Genomic DNA, 18848 nt, shown 5'->3' with positions numbered 1-18848 from the left:
GAAATCTCATTTTGTATGCTTTAATGATGTACAGTGAATGAATAAAATAAAAAAAAAATGGGTAGCATCTGGTCTATGGAAAAAATTACAAGGCAAGAGAACTATATTTTTTCATCAAAAACTGAAATGGTGGACAGTCCCATAGCCTAGTGGTTAAAGGGAACTAGATTCCACATCGTTGACCATGGTTCAAATCCTGGCACCAGAGGCTTGAAAAACATGCCAGATAGGTGCATATGTGCCTAGTATCTTAACAGGATAGAGAAATGGAAAAATGACTGCAGTATGATCACACCCCATGGGGGGGTACTCCCCCTTTATTTCTGGTAAGAGCACACACCTCTTGGGGACCAGCAGATGGTGCAGTGGATAAGGCGCTGGACACTCCCACGTGGCCCACCATGGTTCGAGTCTTGGACCTGATGGCTTGTTTTCTCACTTTCCCCCTCTCTCTTTCTCTCTCTCTCTGTGTCTCTCTCTGCTCAAATTAAAATAAATAAATAAATAATTTTTAAAAAAGAGCACATACCTCTGGCAATTTAAAAAAAAAGAAAAAGAAACAAGGTGAACTATCACTTCAACTACTACAAATGGTTTATATGTTTTAGGAACCAAAAGAAATATTATTAACTTTGTATCTATTTCTTTTAAAGATTAACTCTGAAATCATTAATGAAATGATCACTAGAGATAAAGATATTATTGCTACATGACATCATAAAGGGAATTAGTTTTAAATTTAATATAGATTCACTTCTATAGAGCCTTTCTCCTTCTGGTGACAAACACATAATCAATTTCAACCAAGAATACTATACCCAGCAAGACTATCTTTCATATGGAAAGAAAGAATAAAAACATTCTTGGATAAACAAGACTTGAAAGAATTTGCCGGTAGCAGACCCACTCTTCAAGAAGTTCTGAAAGGAATGCTCAACCAGTCAAACTAAAGATACATACAGAAATAAAAGAACAAAAGGCAACCAAGAAAATGACCAATTTAATGCTAGGGACAAGAAATATAAACAACAATGCAGAATGTTAACTTCCAGGATTTAAATGGAAAGATTGGACCACAGGAACACTGCATATTCAACAGAAGAAAGTCTGAACATAAAACTGAACTGGCAAAATAGAATTTTATGACTTTTGAGTAAAGCATTACTGATTTTTGTTTACTATGCTTTGTTTTCCCAATTAAACAGTTTACTTTCTTTTGAGTTGTTGATAGGTACAGCAATATGTTAAAATAGTTTTCTTGCTAGTTTCTTTAAATAGAAACATACACTTTTCTCCCTTCCTGACCCCTCTGGAATTGGAAAATATTTTGGAATATTCTTATTTTGTGACAGAAGGGTTATTTGCGTAAGTTCAGTAATGCTTGTTGCATTGTTCAGAAATCGGACATACTCATTATTAGACAAGGCTTTGACTGGAATGTCATATCTGAATATTAATCAGAAAACTATGGAACAAAGGTGGATCTTAAGTAAGCTAACAGAAGCTCTTAGAAAGATGGCCTGGTACCATAAATAGTCCTAGCTGGCAGAGAGGATTAGAGAAGATATACGGAAGAATTTATAACATAAAATAACCTGGACTTTTCCAGCCTAGCATTGTAATCAGTAGAGACTGCAAAAGAGCAACCACACCATAGGATTATTTTGAGAAAGACTTTGAAGGAAGAAAAAGAGACTGATCTTTGCTAGCAGATGGTATATCAGAGAATACTTGGGCAGGGCTGAACTGAGAAGGTTTATGTGTGACTAGTGTGCTGGGCATTTGCTTTTCAATGATTTGAGTAGTTGACATGTAAATATTTTCTCAAAAATATTTAAAACCATACTGTTTCTGTTGTTATAGAGTCACAAACAAAATTATCTTTATCTTTATCTTTAAAATTCAGTATTTTTATTTATTTATTTATTTATTACACACACACACACACCCAGCGTGAGTTTAAGCCACTGGATCCGTGACTTGAACTGTGGTTGACTACGTGGGAGTCCAGCGACATAGCCATTTACGCTAACTGCTTGTCCCAGTATTTTGAAATTTTCAAACTTGTTTATTAACTGTCAAGAACTATGGAGTATGAGTTAAAATTTTTTGATATGTAAAGTAAATGTTTGTGGAAAAATGAAAAAGTAAATAAGTAAATAAAAATTTTAAAAATAATAAAAATAAAAATAAATGAATTAATTAAAAAAAGAATTTGAAAAAGATCTTAGAACATATAATAAACAATATGGCTTTACTAACTATAGACCCACCTTATGTTGTGCAAGTTGTGTTTTTATTTTGTCTGGATCATTGGCAATTTCCAGTTCAGAATCCAAAGATTTTTCTGATTCTTCTAGCCACTCCATCAGTTTAGTCCAAGCTTCATGGAACTGTAAAAGAAATCCGCATCTTTTTTCAGAAAAATTTTAAGCACACTATATTTGAATTCTAGTATTTTTTTAGACAGAAAATAATAAAAATACTAAAAATAATGAATTCAAAACTTCCCCAGCAAATAACAAGTAATGCTTTCATCAGCAAATTACAAAATGTCTTGAAATACTTGGCATTAATTATTTTTTTTTTTTTACTTTTTTTTTTGGAGAGATTTTTCACTGCAGGGAACATGCACTCCCCAGACAGACAGAGAGAGACATAGAGATAGAAAGCGAGAAATCATCCCCCAAGGGGGATGGTCACGTCACAATCCCTTCTCCTCCATTCTCCTCTTGGGATCTTGGGCATGCACGCACACGTGCCCGGCGTGAGTTTTAAGCCACCGGGTCCGGGACACGAACCGCGGTCGACTACGTGGGAGTCCAGCGACATAGCCATTACACTAACTGCTGGTTCCCAGCATTAATTTTGTGCCCAATAGTCACTTTGTTATAACTCATTTAACACATCAACTTTAACAAAAATAGATATGAGCCTGGAAACACTAAAGCTCTCCAAGAAAGCCTTTTCCTTCTTTCTTTCCATCACTTTTTTTTTTTGTTCAATAATTAAAATAAATTATAACTCATTTAACACATCAACTTTAACAAAAATAGATATGAGCCTGGAAACACTAAAGCTCTCCAAGAAAGCCTTTTCCTTCTTTCTTTCCATCACTTTTTTTTTTTTGTTCAATAATTAAAATAAACTCTCAGAAATGTTTTTGCTGTGATTACTGTTACTTGTTTGCTGGTTTTAGTCTTCTGCTGCCTTTTCTTTCTCAGTTTACCTTTTTTATGAAAAAAGGAATTATTTATTTAATTTTATTATTACTATTTTAAATTTGACTAGGGAGAGAGGGAGGAAGGGAAAGTGAGAAAGCAAGCCTCCAGGTTCAAGACTCAATCAGCAGCTGGCCAACAGAAAGCCCAGTGCCTTAATCACCAGGCCACGAGCTGGCCCACTCAGTTTACTTTTAAGGTGTTTAATTCTTAATAAAGAGGAGGATGGGGGTGGGGAGGAGGATAAAGCACATAATTTTTTTTTTTTTGAGAGGTTTTCACTATACGGCGCGTGTGCTCGCCAGACAGACAGAGACATAGAGACAGAAAACGAGAAATCACCCCCCAGAGGGGATGGTCACGCCGCAATCCCTTCTCCTCCATTCACCTCTCGGGATCTTGGGCACGCACGCACATGCGCCCAGCGTGAGTTTTAAGCCACTGGGTCCAGGATGCGAACCAGGTCGACTACGTGGGAGTCCAGCGACATAGCCATTACGCTAACTGCTGGTTCCCAAGCACATAAATTTGTTTTAAAAATATGCAAGAACAAAAGGAAACCATCACATTCCTATTTAATACAAAGATAGTTCAACATCTTTATTGCCTCTATCAAAATTCTCAAATTAACGCCTATGCTGCCCATATTGACCTCACACGTACAAGATGTATAAGCACAGATAATACGTGAGTTCTAATAAAATATAATTCTCTTTGGAATCAGGGACCTTGCAAATACTCTACAACTATGTATATTTGATTTCAGCCAGTCTCCTTTCTGTTTATCACACAGAATTAGTGGGTGCTCTTTCCACATTGTGAAACTGCTTATAAATTATTTCTCATAAAAACTTAAGTAACCAAAATAAAATCGGTTGTATACCAAAATGCATTAATAATGAAATAACAAGAAGACACTGAACAATAAGCGCACAATAAAGACACAGAACCACAAAGCTGCAAGGGCCCACTAGAGATTATCTCATGACCAGTCTGCTCTCCCTGAACTTCAGTGCCATAATTCTAATCAATGCAAACATGAAAAAAATGGAGGTAAGCATAGGCACATTAGTCACCAAAATATGATCAACATCTGAGCCAAAAACTAAGATATCGCAATAAGAAGAAATAAATTAAAGAAACAGCTAGTGAGGTCAGCAGGTAACATGGAGGTTTAGGCGGCTGGATCCTACATAGCTGATTGCATGGTTCGAATCCTGGACCCGGCAGCTTGAGAAACCTGCCTGTATGTGTGCGCAAAATCCCAAGAGGAGAATGTAAGAAAAGGGGTTGTGTGGTGGCCATCCTCCTAAGAGGTGATGTCTCACTTTCCCTCTCTTTCTCTGTCTATCTCAAGGAAGTCAAAGTATTTGGTAGTTTGATTTCAAATAATGTAGGCTATAACAGTTGATGGTAAGTTCAATAATATAAGAGCACAGATTCTAAGGCTTGTCCTTCTTTCAAAGTTAGTTTTAAGTCATGTAAATGGCAAAAATGCTATATACATTTGCACTGAACACAGTAGAAAATATTCATAAAGTTAATTAAACATGAGAAGAAACTAAAATTGATTAAATGGAGAAAGGAGGAAGAAATTGAGTAACTGGCTTCTGGTATCCAAGAAGCCTATATAAATGAAATGTTCCTAACTTAAGAATTGCCTGTACAACAGAGGGCACTGTGCCACTGAGCGTGCAGAGGTAAGTGGAAGGCTCAAAATGAACTGTCTTAAAGAAAAACTAGTGACCAATTATATTTTAGAGATTCACTTGTAACACTGAACATTTCATACTTCCCACTCGAAAAGGGATACAGGACAGTAATTCCATAATACTGCAATGTATCATTTCTAAAGCTTTTTTTTTTTTTTTTACTTAACAAAAAGTTTATTATGGAAATGTACATGACCTGATTTTTACATCATAGTAAAAACGGGCCTGTTGACAAGGGGACATGGGTTTTTCTGTTGAACAGCCATTATTTATACTCGTTCCAAGGCTTCTAACATGATGATACTATTTCCTCGTATTACCACCATTCCAATATTGTTCTGTTGTCCACTAGTTGCCATCTCCACACATTCATCTATCACAAGATTCATAAATGGATCAAATCCACGTGATATTCCTTGGACATGTCTGCCACCATTTAATTTTAATGATAACTTCTTGTCCATAAATTTTTTCAATTCGGGAGGGTGAGCTTTGCTCATGGTACCAACTCAGCAGGTTCAGTGATGCCTTTCTCTAAAGCTTTTAAAAGTACATTCCCAAAGCTTTAAATAATGAGACACTTGAATCCCATATTACTTTGCATCATCCAACTGAGCCAAACTCCCCCAAACAAGTACAACACGTATGCTAGAAAAATACGGCTGAATGTTACAAATAATAGGGCAGCCGTGTGACCTAATGGTTAAGAGAACCAGATCACTCATGGGAGACCATGTACTTTAAGTCCCAGCCCTGGAGTTTGAAAGATACACCAGGTGCACATGCATGCGTGCCCCAAATCCTGACATGATAGAGAACTGGAGGAGAAGGGATTAGGCATAACCGTGTCTCACTGAAAGGTACTTTCTCTTTCTTAGTCTCTCTCTGGCAAGCATACATGCCCTTTGATGAAAAAGGGAAAAAAAAAAAAGAGAGAGAGAGAGAGAGAGAGAGAATAAGGCCACTCTTTGGTTATGGCTAAGGCAGCTGGGTTCCACATAAGTGACACTTGCAATCCCAGACCTAGGAGGCTTGAGAAATACACTGGGTGCATGTGTGTGCATGCCTCAAACCCAGACAAGACAGGGAAATATAGAAGGGGTTATGGTGTGACGATTCCCACAGGGAGTGCTTTCTCTTCCTCTCTCTTTCTCTGGTAAGCTCCATGTTCTTTGGAAGAGGAGGAAAAAAGAAATAAAATTTAGCCTCAATATTACACTAGCATTTTCTAATAAAAATAAAAAATATATCCGGAGCAAGGAGAGTACATCTCTCTCTTCCCTAGAGTCCAGAGACATAATTTTACCTCTCTTTATGTTTAGTCTAGAATGGATTGTTAATGACAGATAAAAGAAGAAAGAAAATTTCCTTGTGAGATTTCTAAGATTCTCTAGATTAAAAAAGATTCAGGTCAGGACCAGCAGTTAGCGTAATGGCTATGTCGCTGGACTCCCATGTAGTCAACCATGGTTCGAGTCCCGGACCCGGAGGCTTAAACTCACACCAGGTGCGTGTGTGTGCATGCCCAAGATCCTGAGAGGAGAATGGAGGAGAAGGGATTGCAGCGTGGCCAACCACCTGGAGGGTGATTTCTCTCTATCGGTCTCTCTGTCTCTCTCTGTCTGGCGAGTGCACGCACCCTATAGCAAAAAGCCTCTCTGAAAAAAAGAGAAAAGATTCAAACAATTCATTTCAAAGTAAGATGAAGCTGTACCAAAATATTAGCGAATACATGAAGGCTTATCACAAGTACTTAGAGTCACAAGGTGAAGCATACCGACAAACTCAGACATGGAATACGAACATGCCCTTGCAGAAAGCTCTCTGGAGGGCTCCATATCTGGCTCTTGGCCCTAATATTTTATGAAGAAAGTTTGGCTTAGGAACTAAACAAAAGTTAGCAATATAATTGAGGATGATGCTTCACTCTGAGGATGAAAGTAGAGGCTGAAAGGACAAATGAAAATGCAAACCCAGTAGAAAACTTTTAAGCTTCTCTTTAAGCCTTGATGATCATGGCCCATCTACGGAGCCAGGCTACAATCAGTCTTTTCAAAATCAGTTCCCAGAGCCTGAGGTTGGTGTCAGATCAAAAAGTGATGTCAACACACCAACTTAGGCCATGGCCCTTTTTAAAAAAATAAATACTTAGGCTCTATGCCTGCAATAAAGGTACTTTAATAACATATCTTTCAACAACTAGACCTGATTTACTGCCAAGTACAGAGAATTTTTATGAAGGTTTATTACCTGCTTGGCCCTTTTCCTTGCATCATCCAAAGATCTTCCTCTTTCTACTAAGCGTTGAACCACTTTTTCCCATCGACTTTGTACACTGATAAGTAGATTCTTAATTAAGACAACATCTTGTTTCTGACTAAAATATTTCAGGTGGGTTCCAGTTTTGTCCAGCTCTAAGAGAGAGAGAGAGAGAGAGAGAGAATAAGGCCACTCTTTGGTTATGGCTAAGGCAGCTGGGTTCCACATAAGTGACACTTGCAATCCCAGACCTAGGAGGCTTGAGAAATACACTGGGTGCATGTGTGTGCATGCCTCAAACCCAGACAAGACAGGGAAATATAGAAGGGGTTATGGTGTGACGATTCCCACAGGGAGTGCTTTCTCTTCCTCTCTCTTTCTCTGGTAAGCTCCATGTTCTTTGGAAGAGGAGGAAAAAAGAAATAAAATTTAGCCTCAATATTACACTAGCATTTTCTAATAAAAATAAAAAATATATCCGGAGCAAGGAGAGTACATCTCTCTCTTCCCTAGAGTCCAGAGACATAATTTTACCTCTCTTTATGTTTAGTCTAGAATGGATTGTTAATGACAGATAAAAGAAGAAAGAAAATTTCCTTGTGAGATTTCTAAGATTCTCTAGATTAAAAAAGATTCAGGTCAGGACCAGCAGTTAGCGTAATGGCTATGTCGCTGGACTCCCATGTAGTCAACCATGGTTCGAGTCCCGGACCCGGAGGCTTAAACTCACACCAGGTGCGTGTGTGTGCATGCCCAAGATCCTGAGAGGAGAATGGAGGAGAAGGGATTGCAGCGTGGCCAACCACCTGGAGGGTGATTTCTCTCTATCGGTCTCTCTGTCTCTCTCTGTCTGGCGAGTGCACGCACCCTATAGCAAAAAGCCTCTCTGAAAAAAAGAGAAAAGATTCAAACAATTCATTTCAAAGTAAGATGAAGCTGTACCAAAATATTAGCGAATACATGAAGGCTTATCACAAGTACTTAGAGTCACAAGGTGAAGCATACCGACAAACTCAGACATGGAATACGAACATGCCCTTGCAGAAAGCTCTCTGGAGGGCTCCATATCTGGCTCTTGGCCCTAATATTTTATGAAGAAAGTTTGGCTTAGGAACTAAACAAAAGGTAGCAATATAATTGAGGATGATGCTTCACTCTGAGGATGAAAGTAGAGGCTGAAAGGACAAATGAAAATGCAAACCCAGTAGAAAACTTTTAAGCTTCTCTTTGAGCCTTGATGATCATGGCCCATCTACGGAGCCAGGCTACAATCAGTCTTTTCAAAATCAGTTCCCAGAGCCTGAGGTTGGTGTCAGATCAAAAAGTGATGTCAACACACCAACTTAGGCCATGGCCCTTTTTAAAAAAATAAATACTTAGGCTCTATGCCTGCAATAAAGGTACTTTAATAACATATCTTTCAACAACTAGACCTGATTTACTGCCAAGTACAGAGAATTTTTATGAAGGTTTATTACCTGCTTGGCCCTTTTCCTTGCATCATCCAAAGATCTTCCTCTTTCTACTAAGCGTTGAACCACTTTTTCCCATCGACTTTGTACACTGATAAGTAGATTCTTAATTAAGACAACATCTTGTTTCTGACTAAAATATTTCAGGTGGGTTCCAGTTTTGTCCAGCTCTATTATCTGCTCACGGTGAGAATTTACTTCATTGGCGAAGACCTTTTCCCCCACAAAAAAAGGACATAATTAGAAACAAATGAAGTAGGGATCCAACCTAAAAATATTTCTGATGTCATGAAGTTGAAGAAGTTTTAAACAACAAAAGAAAGTTTTCAAACTACCAAATTCATACTTTTGGCATTAAAACAGTGTGGTGTTGAAAGGAGAATGCTATCCATTTGAGACACTACATACCTTGTGTTCATCAATTTGAAACAAAACTGTGTCCAAGATAAGACTTGGACGAGAAGCTAAATTTAGGGTCTGTTCAGCTTGGGTAAGCCAGTTGATGAAGTCTTGGAGAGAATTATGGAACTCCATTGCCAAGTTGAGGGCCTCTTCCAGTTTAGCCTGTAAAGATAGATTATTTAGTATCTGATGTGTAAGAGTGATAGTTATTTTGTTTTTTGTTTCAGCTTACCCATTCTCTGGCAGATTTCTTTTTCTCCCTCACTTTATTTATGCATAATCTACATTAACTAACAGCTTATGAATACTGTTCAGTATACTGTAAAATATTGGCAAACCAACCCCCTTAAGTTTAGCTAACAGCATCTCACTGCTGCTTAAAAAAAGGAATAATATGCGCTAAAATCATGTTTTGCAAAAATTAACCAAAGAACATAATTGCTAAACAGAATCTGTAAAAAAAAAAAACAAAAAAAAACAAAAAAACCAAACTGGCATTCATACAAATAATTCTGAGGCCAAAGTACTAAGAAACATACATTATGCTCTATCAGTGATGGGTATCCAATCTAGCATACCTAGCCTATCATTTTTCTTATACCATTAAATGTAATATTAAGACTTCTTACATAATTGCTCTTATAAAAGTTACATATAAATTTCATAATTCACAAAATTCATAATTCATAACTTAATGTAAATTTTATCCTTTCTTCTGGATTTTTTATGTACATGCTTATAAAATATACACAGTCATCTCATTCTCCTTTTCCTCTCTCCCTGGCCACTACACATAGCCTTTTGTTCAATAAATGTGATTAGAACAGAATTATTTAACAATCCAGAGTTTTTTTCAGTGGATCATAACATTTCAAAATATACCTAAGTAACACCTGATCTATGATATATCTTCATCTATGCTGAATAGAGTAGATCCCTTGAACCCTGTTTTCCTGTGTTAAAAAACAATACTATTTTCAGCTAATGACAAAAAACTTCCAAGTGTATACAAAGAAATTTAAACATAAATCACTAAAAGTTCTAGTCCTGATCATTCTGCACAGAGCAAAGGCAAAGTCCATGAAATAAAATAATTAAAGCATTGATTTATTATATTAATCAAATCAGATACTTTTCTTTCATTGAGTTTGGTTTCCACTGATTCCCACTTTTCTTTCAAGTTATTTATGTCTTGATCGATATTTGTCTCTGCAGATTCGGGACATCTTGCAAGCATCTGCTGGCCTTTCTGCATCAGACTCTTGTATGTTTCTTCTTTAACATCAAAGGCAGCACAGACTTCCTAAATTGAGATAATCTCAAGTTATATCACTTTCAAAAGGATAAGGGCTAAGAGTTCTATTTTTCCAGGTTACCAATCCAGAGCCCCTCATCATATATTCATCTCTCTATAGCATATGGGATCATCTTAACATAGTTAAATTTCACTCTATTGAAATAACACTTAAACCTAGGACCATTCACTGTCTACTAAAAAATCCCAATGGTACTTTCATTATCAATCCATTCTGACATGCTAAGGCCTCAAAGAACAGTTTTTTTTTTTTTTTTTTTTTGGAGAGATTTTTCACTATAGGGCGCATGCGCTCGCCAGACAGAGAGAGACATAGAGACAGAAAGCGAGAAATCACCCCCCAGGGGGGATGGTCACACCGCAATCCCTTCTCCTCCATTCTCTTCTGGGGATCTTGGGCACGCACGCACACGCGCCTAGCGTGAGTTTTAAGCCACCGGGTCCGGGACATGAACTGCGGTCGACTACGTGGGAGTCCAGCGACATAGCCATTACGCTAACTGCTGGTTCCCTGAAAGGACAGTTTTAATACTGCCAAGAAAGATTTTGCTCTACAGTAACTAATCAACCATGTGAACTTGGTTGAGTAATTTTACCTCTCTGAGCCTCAATTTCCTCCTCTGTAAAATGAGAGGCCTTGGATGATAGTACAATGACTATAATATTTCACTGGTACAATTTAATCTGTGGATGTCAGAAAACATGCAATGGACAGAAAATAAGGAACCAGTACAGTAAAACATTTAAGTTGATTATTCAGTCTCTGGGATTATAAGAGCACTTGTGCTATGATTCTTCCCATTTATTTATAACATCTTTGAAGCTTCCAACTGAAATACAATGAATGTATTTTCTATAGAGAATATAAGAAAATATTGCTTAAACAAATTTAAAATCAATAAAACAAGTTTCACTTCACTTAAAATAAAAAAGACCTGTTCTATTACATTTATTCGATTGTAAAGTGAGTTATATCACTGTTTCCACTGAAAACTAATACATTCTTTGTCTCACTAACATTTTCAACTTTATAATTTTTTAAAAATTAAAGGTATAATTGATGTATCATAAAATTCACTAAAGTATAAAATTCAGTTTGTTAATATATTTACCACTAAACCCAAATTATTTTTATCACTTCAAAACTTTATCATTTTTTAAGAATTTTTAGAAAATAACCTCTTTTAGGACAAGCAGGTGGCATAATGGTTAAAGGCAATAGACTCCCACATGGTTGGCCACGGTTCAAGTCCCGGACCTGGCAGCTTGCTTTCTGACTTTCTCTCTGTTATCTTTCTCTTGCTCTCTCTCTCTCTCACTTACTCTGTCCCTGTCTGGTCAAATTAAAATAAATAAATAAATTAATTAATTAATAAAATAAAATAATTCTTAAAAAAAAAAAACAAAAAACACTGTTTGGGGCTAGCAGGTGGTGTGATGGTTAAGGGTGCTGGACTCCCATATGGCTGACCTTGGTTAGAGGCCCAGACCTGGAGACTTGCTTTCTCACTTTCTCACTCTCTCACTCTCTCCCCCTCTCTGATTAAAATCAAAATCAAAATAAATAAATAAATGATAATTCTTTTGAAAAAAAAAAAAAAAACTCTTTCAAAACTTAATTACAATATTATCTACTAAAAGCTTTAAATCCTAAAATGAAACTTTTATATATAACTAAAAAGTCAAGAAACTGTAATATTGCAGGTTTTGTATTTTTCCTCATTTATAACACAATTAAATCAAAAGGTCATTACTATAAACAAATTAGGAATATCAATAATTCCTTAAATCATACAATTTCTATAACCTACTAAATTATTTAGCTACAAAAAAATTTAAATACCCCATCCAAACCAAGTAAGTTGATACATAATAGTTGTCTACAAGTAATATAAAGATAAGCTCTTTTCTCTATATGCTTTATATTCTTCAAAATGAAATTTTTTTTTCAGAGATTTTTGCTATAGGGCACATATGCTTGCCAAAGAGACAGAGAGACAGAAAGTGAGAAATAACTCCCCTCGGGGGATGGCCACAGCACAATTCCTTCTCGAGACTCCTCTCAGGATTTTGGGCACACATGCTCAGCCTGAGTTTTAAGCTGCTGGGTCTGGGATTAGAATTCTAGTCTACTACATGGGAATCCAGCAACATAACCATTACACCATCTGCTGGTACCCCAAAATGAACACTTTTAAAACCTTCATGTTATTGGAGAATAATCCTGTGCATCTTCTTGTTCAAGAGTTTATTAAACTTTTAATTAATGGGCACTGTTAAAGGAACTGAAGTACTTCTAGGAAAGTAAAGCACTATCTAGAAGTCACTTATGGCTCATGAATGAGGAAGATAAGCACTCCCAAATTATTATTTAGTCAGTGACTTTTTTTTTTTTTTTTTGAGAGGTTTTTGCTATAGGGTGTGTGTGCTCCCAGACTGACAGAGAGAGAGAGACAGAAAGCAAGAAATCACCCCCCAGGGGAGATGGCCACGCCACATTCCCTTCTCCTCTGTTCTTCTCTTGGGATCTTGGGCATGCACTCACATGCGCCCAGCGTAAGTTTTAAGCCACCAGGTCCGGGACGCGAGCCGCAGGCGACTACATGGGAGTCCAGCGATGTAGCCATTACTCTAACTGCTGGTCCCAGTCAGTGACTTTTAATAAAGTGAAGCAAATGGATCTCTTGTAGTACCAAAAAAAAAAAAAAAATCCCAAAACAAACAAAGAAAAAGAACAAAAACCACACATACAATAACTTTTCAGGACAGTAAATATATTTTATAGATGTCTAGAAAATTCTATTCTGTATTAAGAAGACTTATTTTAACTGTCTATGGCAATTATGAAATGAATATGATGTTACCTACTATCATAGCAGATTTTATTTCTTCACAACATCTAAAAATGGTTACTTTGTCTCCAAATCACCAAATTAAAAAATTATTTCCAAATCAGTATAGTTTTGTTAAGATCTTACAAGAAAGTTAGAAATCGACTAAAGAGTACTACAGACTTTTATATACCATGGCCTGTTTCTTTTGCCAAATCTCTATAACCTTATACTTTCATGTTCCAAGATACTAATTATCAGTATTTGAATATTAAAAAAAATGATACAAATTCACAAATATAAAAATTAGAGAAATATTTTACAAAATCTCAAAGACTATTTTTTCCTAAAACTTTCAGAGATGAATTTAATGGAATATGAATAGGAAATGTCAGTCCATACTCTATGAAAAAAGCAAGAGTTAATGTTTCATTATTTTTTTTTTTTTTCATTCTAAGAGTTGACAGTGCCACAGAATCTGGGTGGGAACAACCCATTGGCACATACTTTGGATTGGATAGTTAATACAAGCCACCTCCTTTTGTCCATATCTGCTATATGCATGAACTTGAAGATAAAGCTCTATCACCATTAAAGAAACAAAAACAAATATAAAAACAAAAAACAAAAAACAATAGACAATGAGCCAGGTGGTGGCATAGTGGCAATTCAACTGGACCTTGCTGAGAAAGGTCCTGGGTTTGTGTCCTGGGACCTCCCAGACAGGTTGGGCACATGCTCACATGCCTGTGATCTGGGCTGACTTAGATAGGGTAGATGGTGGCATGGAACAACTGTTAGGGGTTCCCTGCCCTTTCACTCTCTCTCTCTCTCCTTCTCTTATTAAAGAAATAAATAAAAATGCTTTTAAAGGTTAAAAACAAAACCAAGTAACTTTAACAGAACAAGAACATGTCTTCCAGTTTTCCATGAAACCAGGTAAGAATATCATGCTTACAATGTTTAAGACATTTTAATTATTTTGCAGGATTTTTCTTTACTTTTCAAGGCACAATAGTTTATAATTTATACAATATTATATTACTACCCATATAAGTTTATCATTTTGGAGGGGAAAAGGTTTGCTTCCAAAAGATATCTAGACACCTAAAACCTCTTTCCATATACTGACACCTAACCTTTGAAATAAAGAGTAACATTCAAACTTGAAAATTTCAATGGTGGTGTTTCCAGCATATATACACAGTGATTTCTGCCATAACACTTATACCCTTTAAAGCCTTCTCCATGATTTCTATATCACTAAAGCATCCTAAAATGGTTGGTTTGTTAATCTGAGGCTAGAGCTGTAAGAAATACTGTCCTTACCATATGCGCATTAAGCTGCTCTTTGGCTGTTTCTGGTAAACCTCCCAGAGGTTTGGATGCCAACAGCTGACGCTCCGTGTCAGTCAACCACTGCTGCAAATCCTCAATTTCGCCATGGAACCCTTTGGCCTGAAGTGATACACAGTTTTAAGTCTGAGACATAAGCACTGTTATTTTTTTTTAGTTCATTTATTTTATATTCATTCACTGCATACAAAATGAATTTTTCCACCCAGAATATACTGTATATTGGCTCCATCAAAGATAATAATAAACATACTATCTTCAAAAATAATTTTCATTTTGTATTTCTTAATCCTTTTACTTCTTTCCTTTTTCCCCTCAATTCCTTCCCTCTCACCCTCTGCCATTTCTCACCCTCCTCCCACACTGTCTCTGGTGTCCACAGTTGCTCTCCATGCCTTTATATTGTCCAGTATTTCAGTTTCTGCCATAGAGTGCAAACATTCAGTGTATATTAAATGGGAACATACAATGTCTCTCTTCATAGTCTGGCTTGCTTCACTTAGTGGTAAATCTTCCATATTTGTCCACTTTCTATCAAGTGCTAGAATCTCACTATTTTTTAGGGCTGAGTAGTATTCCATAGTGCATATGTGCCACATTTTTTTTCAATCCATTCTTCTGTTCATGGACGTTTGGGTTGGTTCTATGTCTTAGCAATTGTGAATAATGCAAAAATAAACATGGATGGGCAAATGTTCTTCTGACTGAGCGTATTTCTATATTTTGGGTAGACACCCAGGAGTGGCATTGCTGGATTATATGGTAGTTCTATTGGTAGGGCTTTGAGAAGTCTTCATACTGTTCTTTCAAGCAGAAAATAAGATTCAAACAAGCCCAGCCTGCTAACTGCTTTCTATGCACCTTTATCAACAGCTGGGTACCACCACATATGACTGACTTTCTTCATCAAGAGAGCTCTAGTACACAAAAGTATTGCACTAACAGTTAGAGGGTATTTTTGTCTTCTACTCTGTTCTTTATCCCACTTATTATTCTTCTATCCTTACAGCAGAAAAATTAAACAGGGGTCTGTGAACTAATGATGAAGTCCATGCTACTTTGGTCTTGAATGCTATATAGTTTCAGAATGCATTCTCCTACTCACCTGGCGCAAGGCACCATCCAGCTGCTGTTTCCTTTGTTCTGTTTTTTCCAAAACATTTTGCCAGCGTTGATTTAAAACTTCTAGCTTATTCTGAAGGTTGCTTGCTTCTTCTCCTGCACTTGATTCAATTAGATCATTTCCTGCTTTTTTAACAGCTTCTACTGTGGACTGATGAGCTAATACATCATTTTGGAGCACCTGAAAATATTAAGTTAAAATCATGTTTGCTAATTTGGAACAAGTAAACATCAGTTTTAATGCAATCATTATTATTTTCTTTTTTAAAAAATTTCATTTATTTTTATTTTTTATGTTTATTTTTATTTTTTCATTTATTTTTAAATTTCATTCTTTTATACATTCAATACATACATTCACTCATTTAGCTTGCAAAGTGAATATTTCAACCTGTGAACATTTCTCTCTAGTCCAGTTGATAAATCTATAAAATATCTTCAACAGATAATACCACATTTCTTTGTCCAATTAATGCTTTTCTTCTCTATTTTTCTTCTAAATGTCCTTCCTCAGCCCCTACTCTTTCACGCACACTATATCTGGTATTCACATTCATTCACTGTCTTTTTTTATATCTTTTACTCAATCAGTTTCAGTCATAGAGTGTGGACACTCGGTATATACTAAGTGGGGACATACAATATCTCTACTTCATAGCCTGGCTTGTTTCACTCAGCAGTAAATCTTCCATATTCTTCCACTTTTTGTCAAAAGCCAGGGTTTTTGACAGAAAAAAACTGTCAAATAGTATTCCATAGAGAGTGCCAGAGTTTTTCAATCCATTCATCTCTTCATTTCCACTTTTTGTCAAAAGCCAGGGTTTTTGACAGAAAAAAACTGTCAAATAGTATTCCATAGAGAGTGCCAGAGTTTTTCAATCCATTCATCTCTTCATAGGCATTTGGGTTGGTTCCATGTCTCAGCAATTTTAAATAGTGCCGCAATATACATTGATGTGCAAGCACTTTTCCAATGAAGAATTCTTCTGTTCTTTGGGTAGATACCAAGAAGTGGGATTGCTGGATCATATGGTAGTGCTCTATTTGTAGATTTTTGAGGAATCTCCAAATCGTTCTCCACAGTGGCTGGACAAATTTACATTCCCTCCAGCAGTGTAAGAGAGTTCCCCTTTTACCACATCCCTGTCAGCTTTTATCATTTTTTGTTTTTTTTTTTTAATCTTAGTCATTCTGAGTTGGGTTAGATGGTATCTTGTTGTTGTTTTGATCTGTATTACCCTTACTATAAGGGACGTTGAGCATTTTTCATATGCCTTTTGGCTATTTGTATGTCATCTTTAGAGTGTGTGTGTGTTTAGAGAGGTTTTTGCTATAGGGCATGAGCACTCACCAGAAAGACAGAGACAGAAATCGAGAAATCACCCCCTGGGGGGATGGCCACGCTGAAATCCCTTCTCAATTCTCCTCTCAGGATCTTGAGTATGCATGCACACACGCAGGCATGAGTTTAAGCCACCGGGTCCAGGACTTGAACTGTGGTGGACTACATGGGAGTCCAGCGACATAACCACTACGCTAACTGCTGATCCCTAGAGTGTGGGTTTTTCAACTCATTCCCCTATCTTTTAATAGGGTGGATCATCTTTTTTCAAAACAGCTGCTTGAGTTCCTTGTGTATTCTGGTTATCAGTCCTTATCTGATGCATAGTTTACAAAAATATTTTCCCATTCTGAGGGCTGTCGATTGACACTATTTACTGTGTCTTTTGCCTTGCAGAAACTTCTTCTATCAAAAATCAGTTGACTGTATGTTTGGGAATTTATTTCTGGGGACTCTATTCTGTTCCATTGGTCCACATGTCTGTTTCTGTGCCAGTACCATGGTGTTTTGATTACCACAGCTTTATAGTATATTTTTGGGTCAAGGAGTGAGATGCCACCCACTCCACTCTTCTTCTGCAGAATTGCTTTGGCAATATGGGGTCTTTTATGATTTCAGCAAATTTTATGATTGTCTTTTCTAGATCTGTGAAGAATGTGTCTGGTACTTTGATTGGCAGTGCATTAAATATGTAGATTAATTTGGGTAGAATTGCCATTTTGATTATATTAATTCTCCCAATCCAGAAACATGGGATGTCCTTCCACTTTGTTGTGTCATTTTCTATTTCTTTTTTTAGCTTCTCGTAGTTTTCCTTGTGGAGGTTTTTAACTTCTTTGGTTAGATTTATTCCTAAGTATCTTATAATTTTTGTGGTTATGGCAAATGGAATAACTTTTTTCAGTTCTATTTCAGTCTGCCTGTTGTTCGTATATAAAAATGCTATAGATTTCTGTATATTGATTTTGTATCCTGAAACTTTACTATATTCATGTATTACTTCCAGAAATTTTTTCATGGAAACCATTGATTCTTATATATATACAATTATGTCATCTGCAAATAGAGTTTCACCTCTTCTTTTCCTATTTGAATGCCTTTTATTTTTTCCTCTTTTCTGATTGTGTTGGTGAGGACTTCCAGTACTATATTGAAAAGGAGTGGAGAAAGTGGGCATCCTTGTCTTGTACCTGTTTTTAATGAAAAAGCTTTCAGCTTTTCTCTATTCAGGATGATGTTCACTATGGGTTTTTCATAGATAGCTTTTATTGTGTTGAGGAATGACCCTTCTATGCCGATATTGCTGAGACTCTTGATAATGAAGGGATGTTGTATCTTATCAAATGCTTTTTCTGCATCTATTGATATGACCATATGGTTTTTATCTTTCTTCCTGTTAATATGGTGTATTACATTTATGGTTTTGTGTATATTGAACCAACCTTGCATTCCTGGAATAAAGCCTACCTGATCATGATGTATAATCTTTTTTATAAGTTGTTAAATATGATTTGCTAGTATCTTGTTGAGAATCTTTGCATCTATATTCATTAGAGATACTGGTCTATAGTTTTCCTTCCCTGTCCTGTCCTTATCTGTTTTAATGATAAAGGTGATAGAGGCCTCATAGAATGAATTAGGGAGAGATTCACTCTTTTGGATCTTTAGAATTAACTTGAGAAGAATGGGGGTTAACTCTTTGAAAGTTTTGTAGAATTCAGAGGTGAAGCCATCAGGGTCAGGGCTTTTCTTTGCTAGGAGGTTATTTATTACTGATTCAGTCTCCTGGCTTGTTATGGGCCTATTACTACTTTCT

General features: G+C 36.5%; 1 protein-coding gene and 1 pseudogene across 1 annotated transcript in view; both read right to left on the bottom strand.

Annotated features, from left to right (window-relative positions):
• The window catches only part of DST (dystonin), a 576919-nt gene that overhangs the window by 32801 nt on the left and 525270 nt on the right, over positions 1–18848 (bottom strand). Inside the window, exons 75-80 of the mRNA XM_014588047.2 lie at positions 15674–15871; positions 14542–14670; positions 10199–10369; positions 9073–9228; positions 8671–8877; positions 2274–2393 (exon numbers count right to left, since the gene is read on the bottom strand). Coding sequence (XP_014443533.1) covers positions 2274–2393; positions 8671–8877; positions 9073–9228; positions 10199–10369; positions 14542–14670; positions 15674–15871 — 981 coding nt within the window. The remainder of the gene's footprint in view (positions 1–2273; positions 2394–8670; positions 8878–9072; positions 9229–10198; positions 10370–14541; positions 14671–15673; positions 15872–18848) is intronic.
• Positions 5092–5450, bottom strand: LOC106734937 (small nuclear ribonucleoprotein G pseudogene; annotated as a pseudogene).

The sequence above is a fragment of the Tupaia chinensis genome, unplaced genomic scaffold (assembly GCF_000334495.1).
Source record: "Tupaia chinensis unplaced genomic scaffold, TupChi_1.0 Scaffold000256_1, whole genome shotgun sequence".
Lineage (NCBI taxonomy): Eukaryota > Metazoa > Chordata > Mammalia > Scandentia > Tupaiidae > Tupaia > Tupaia belangeri.
The sequence above is the reverse complement of the archived record's forward strand: the minus strand, read 5'-3'. Positions and strand labels throughout refer to the sequence as shown.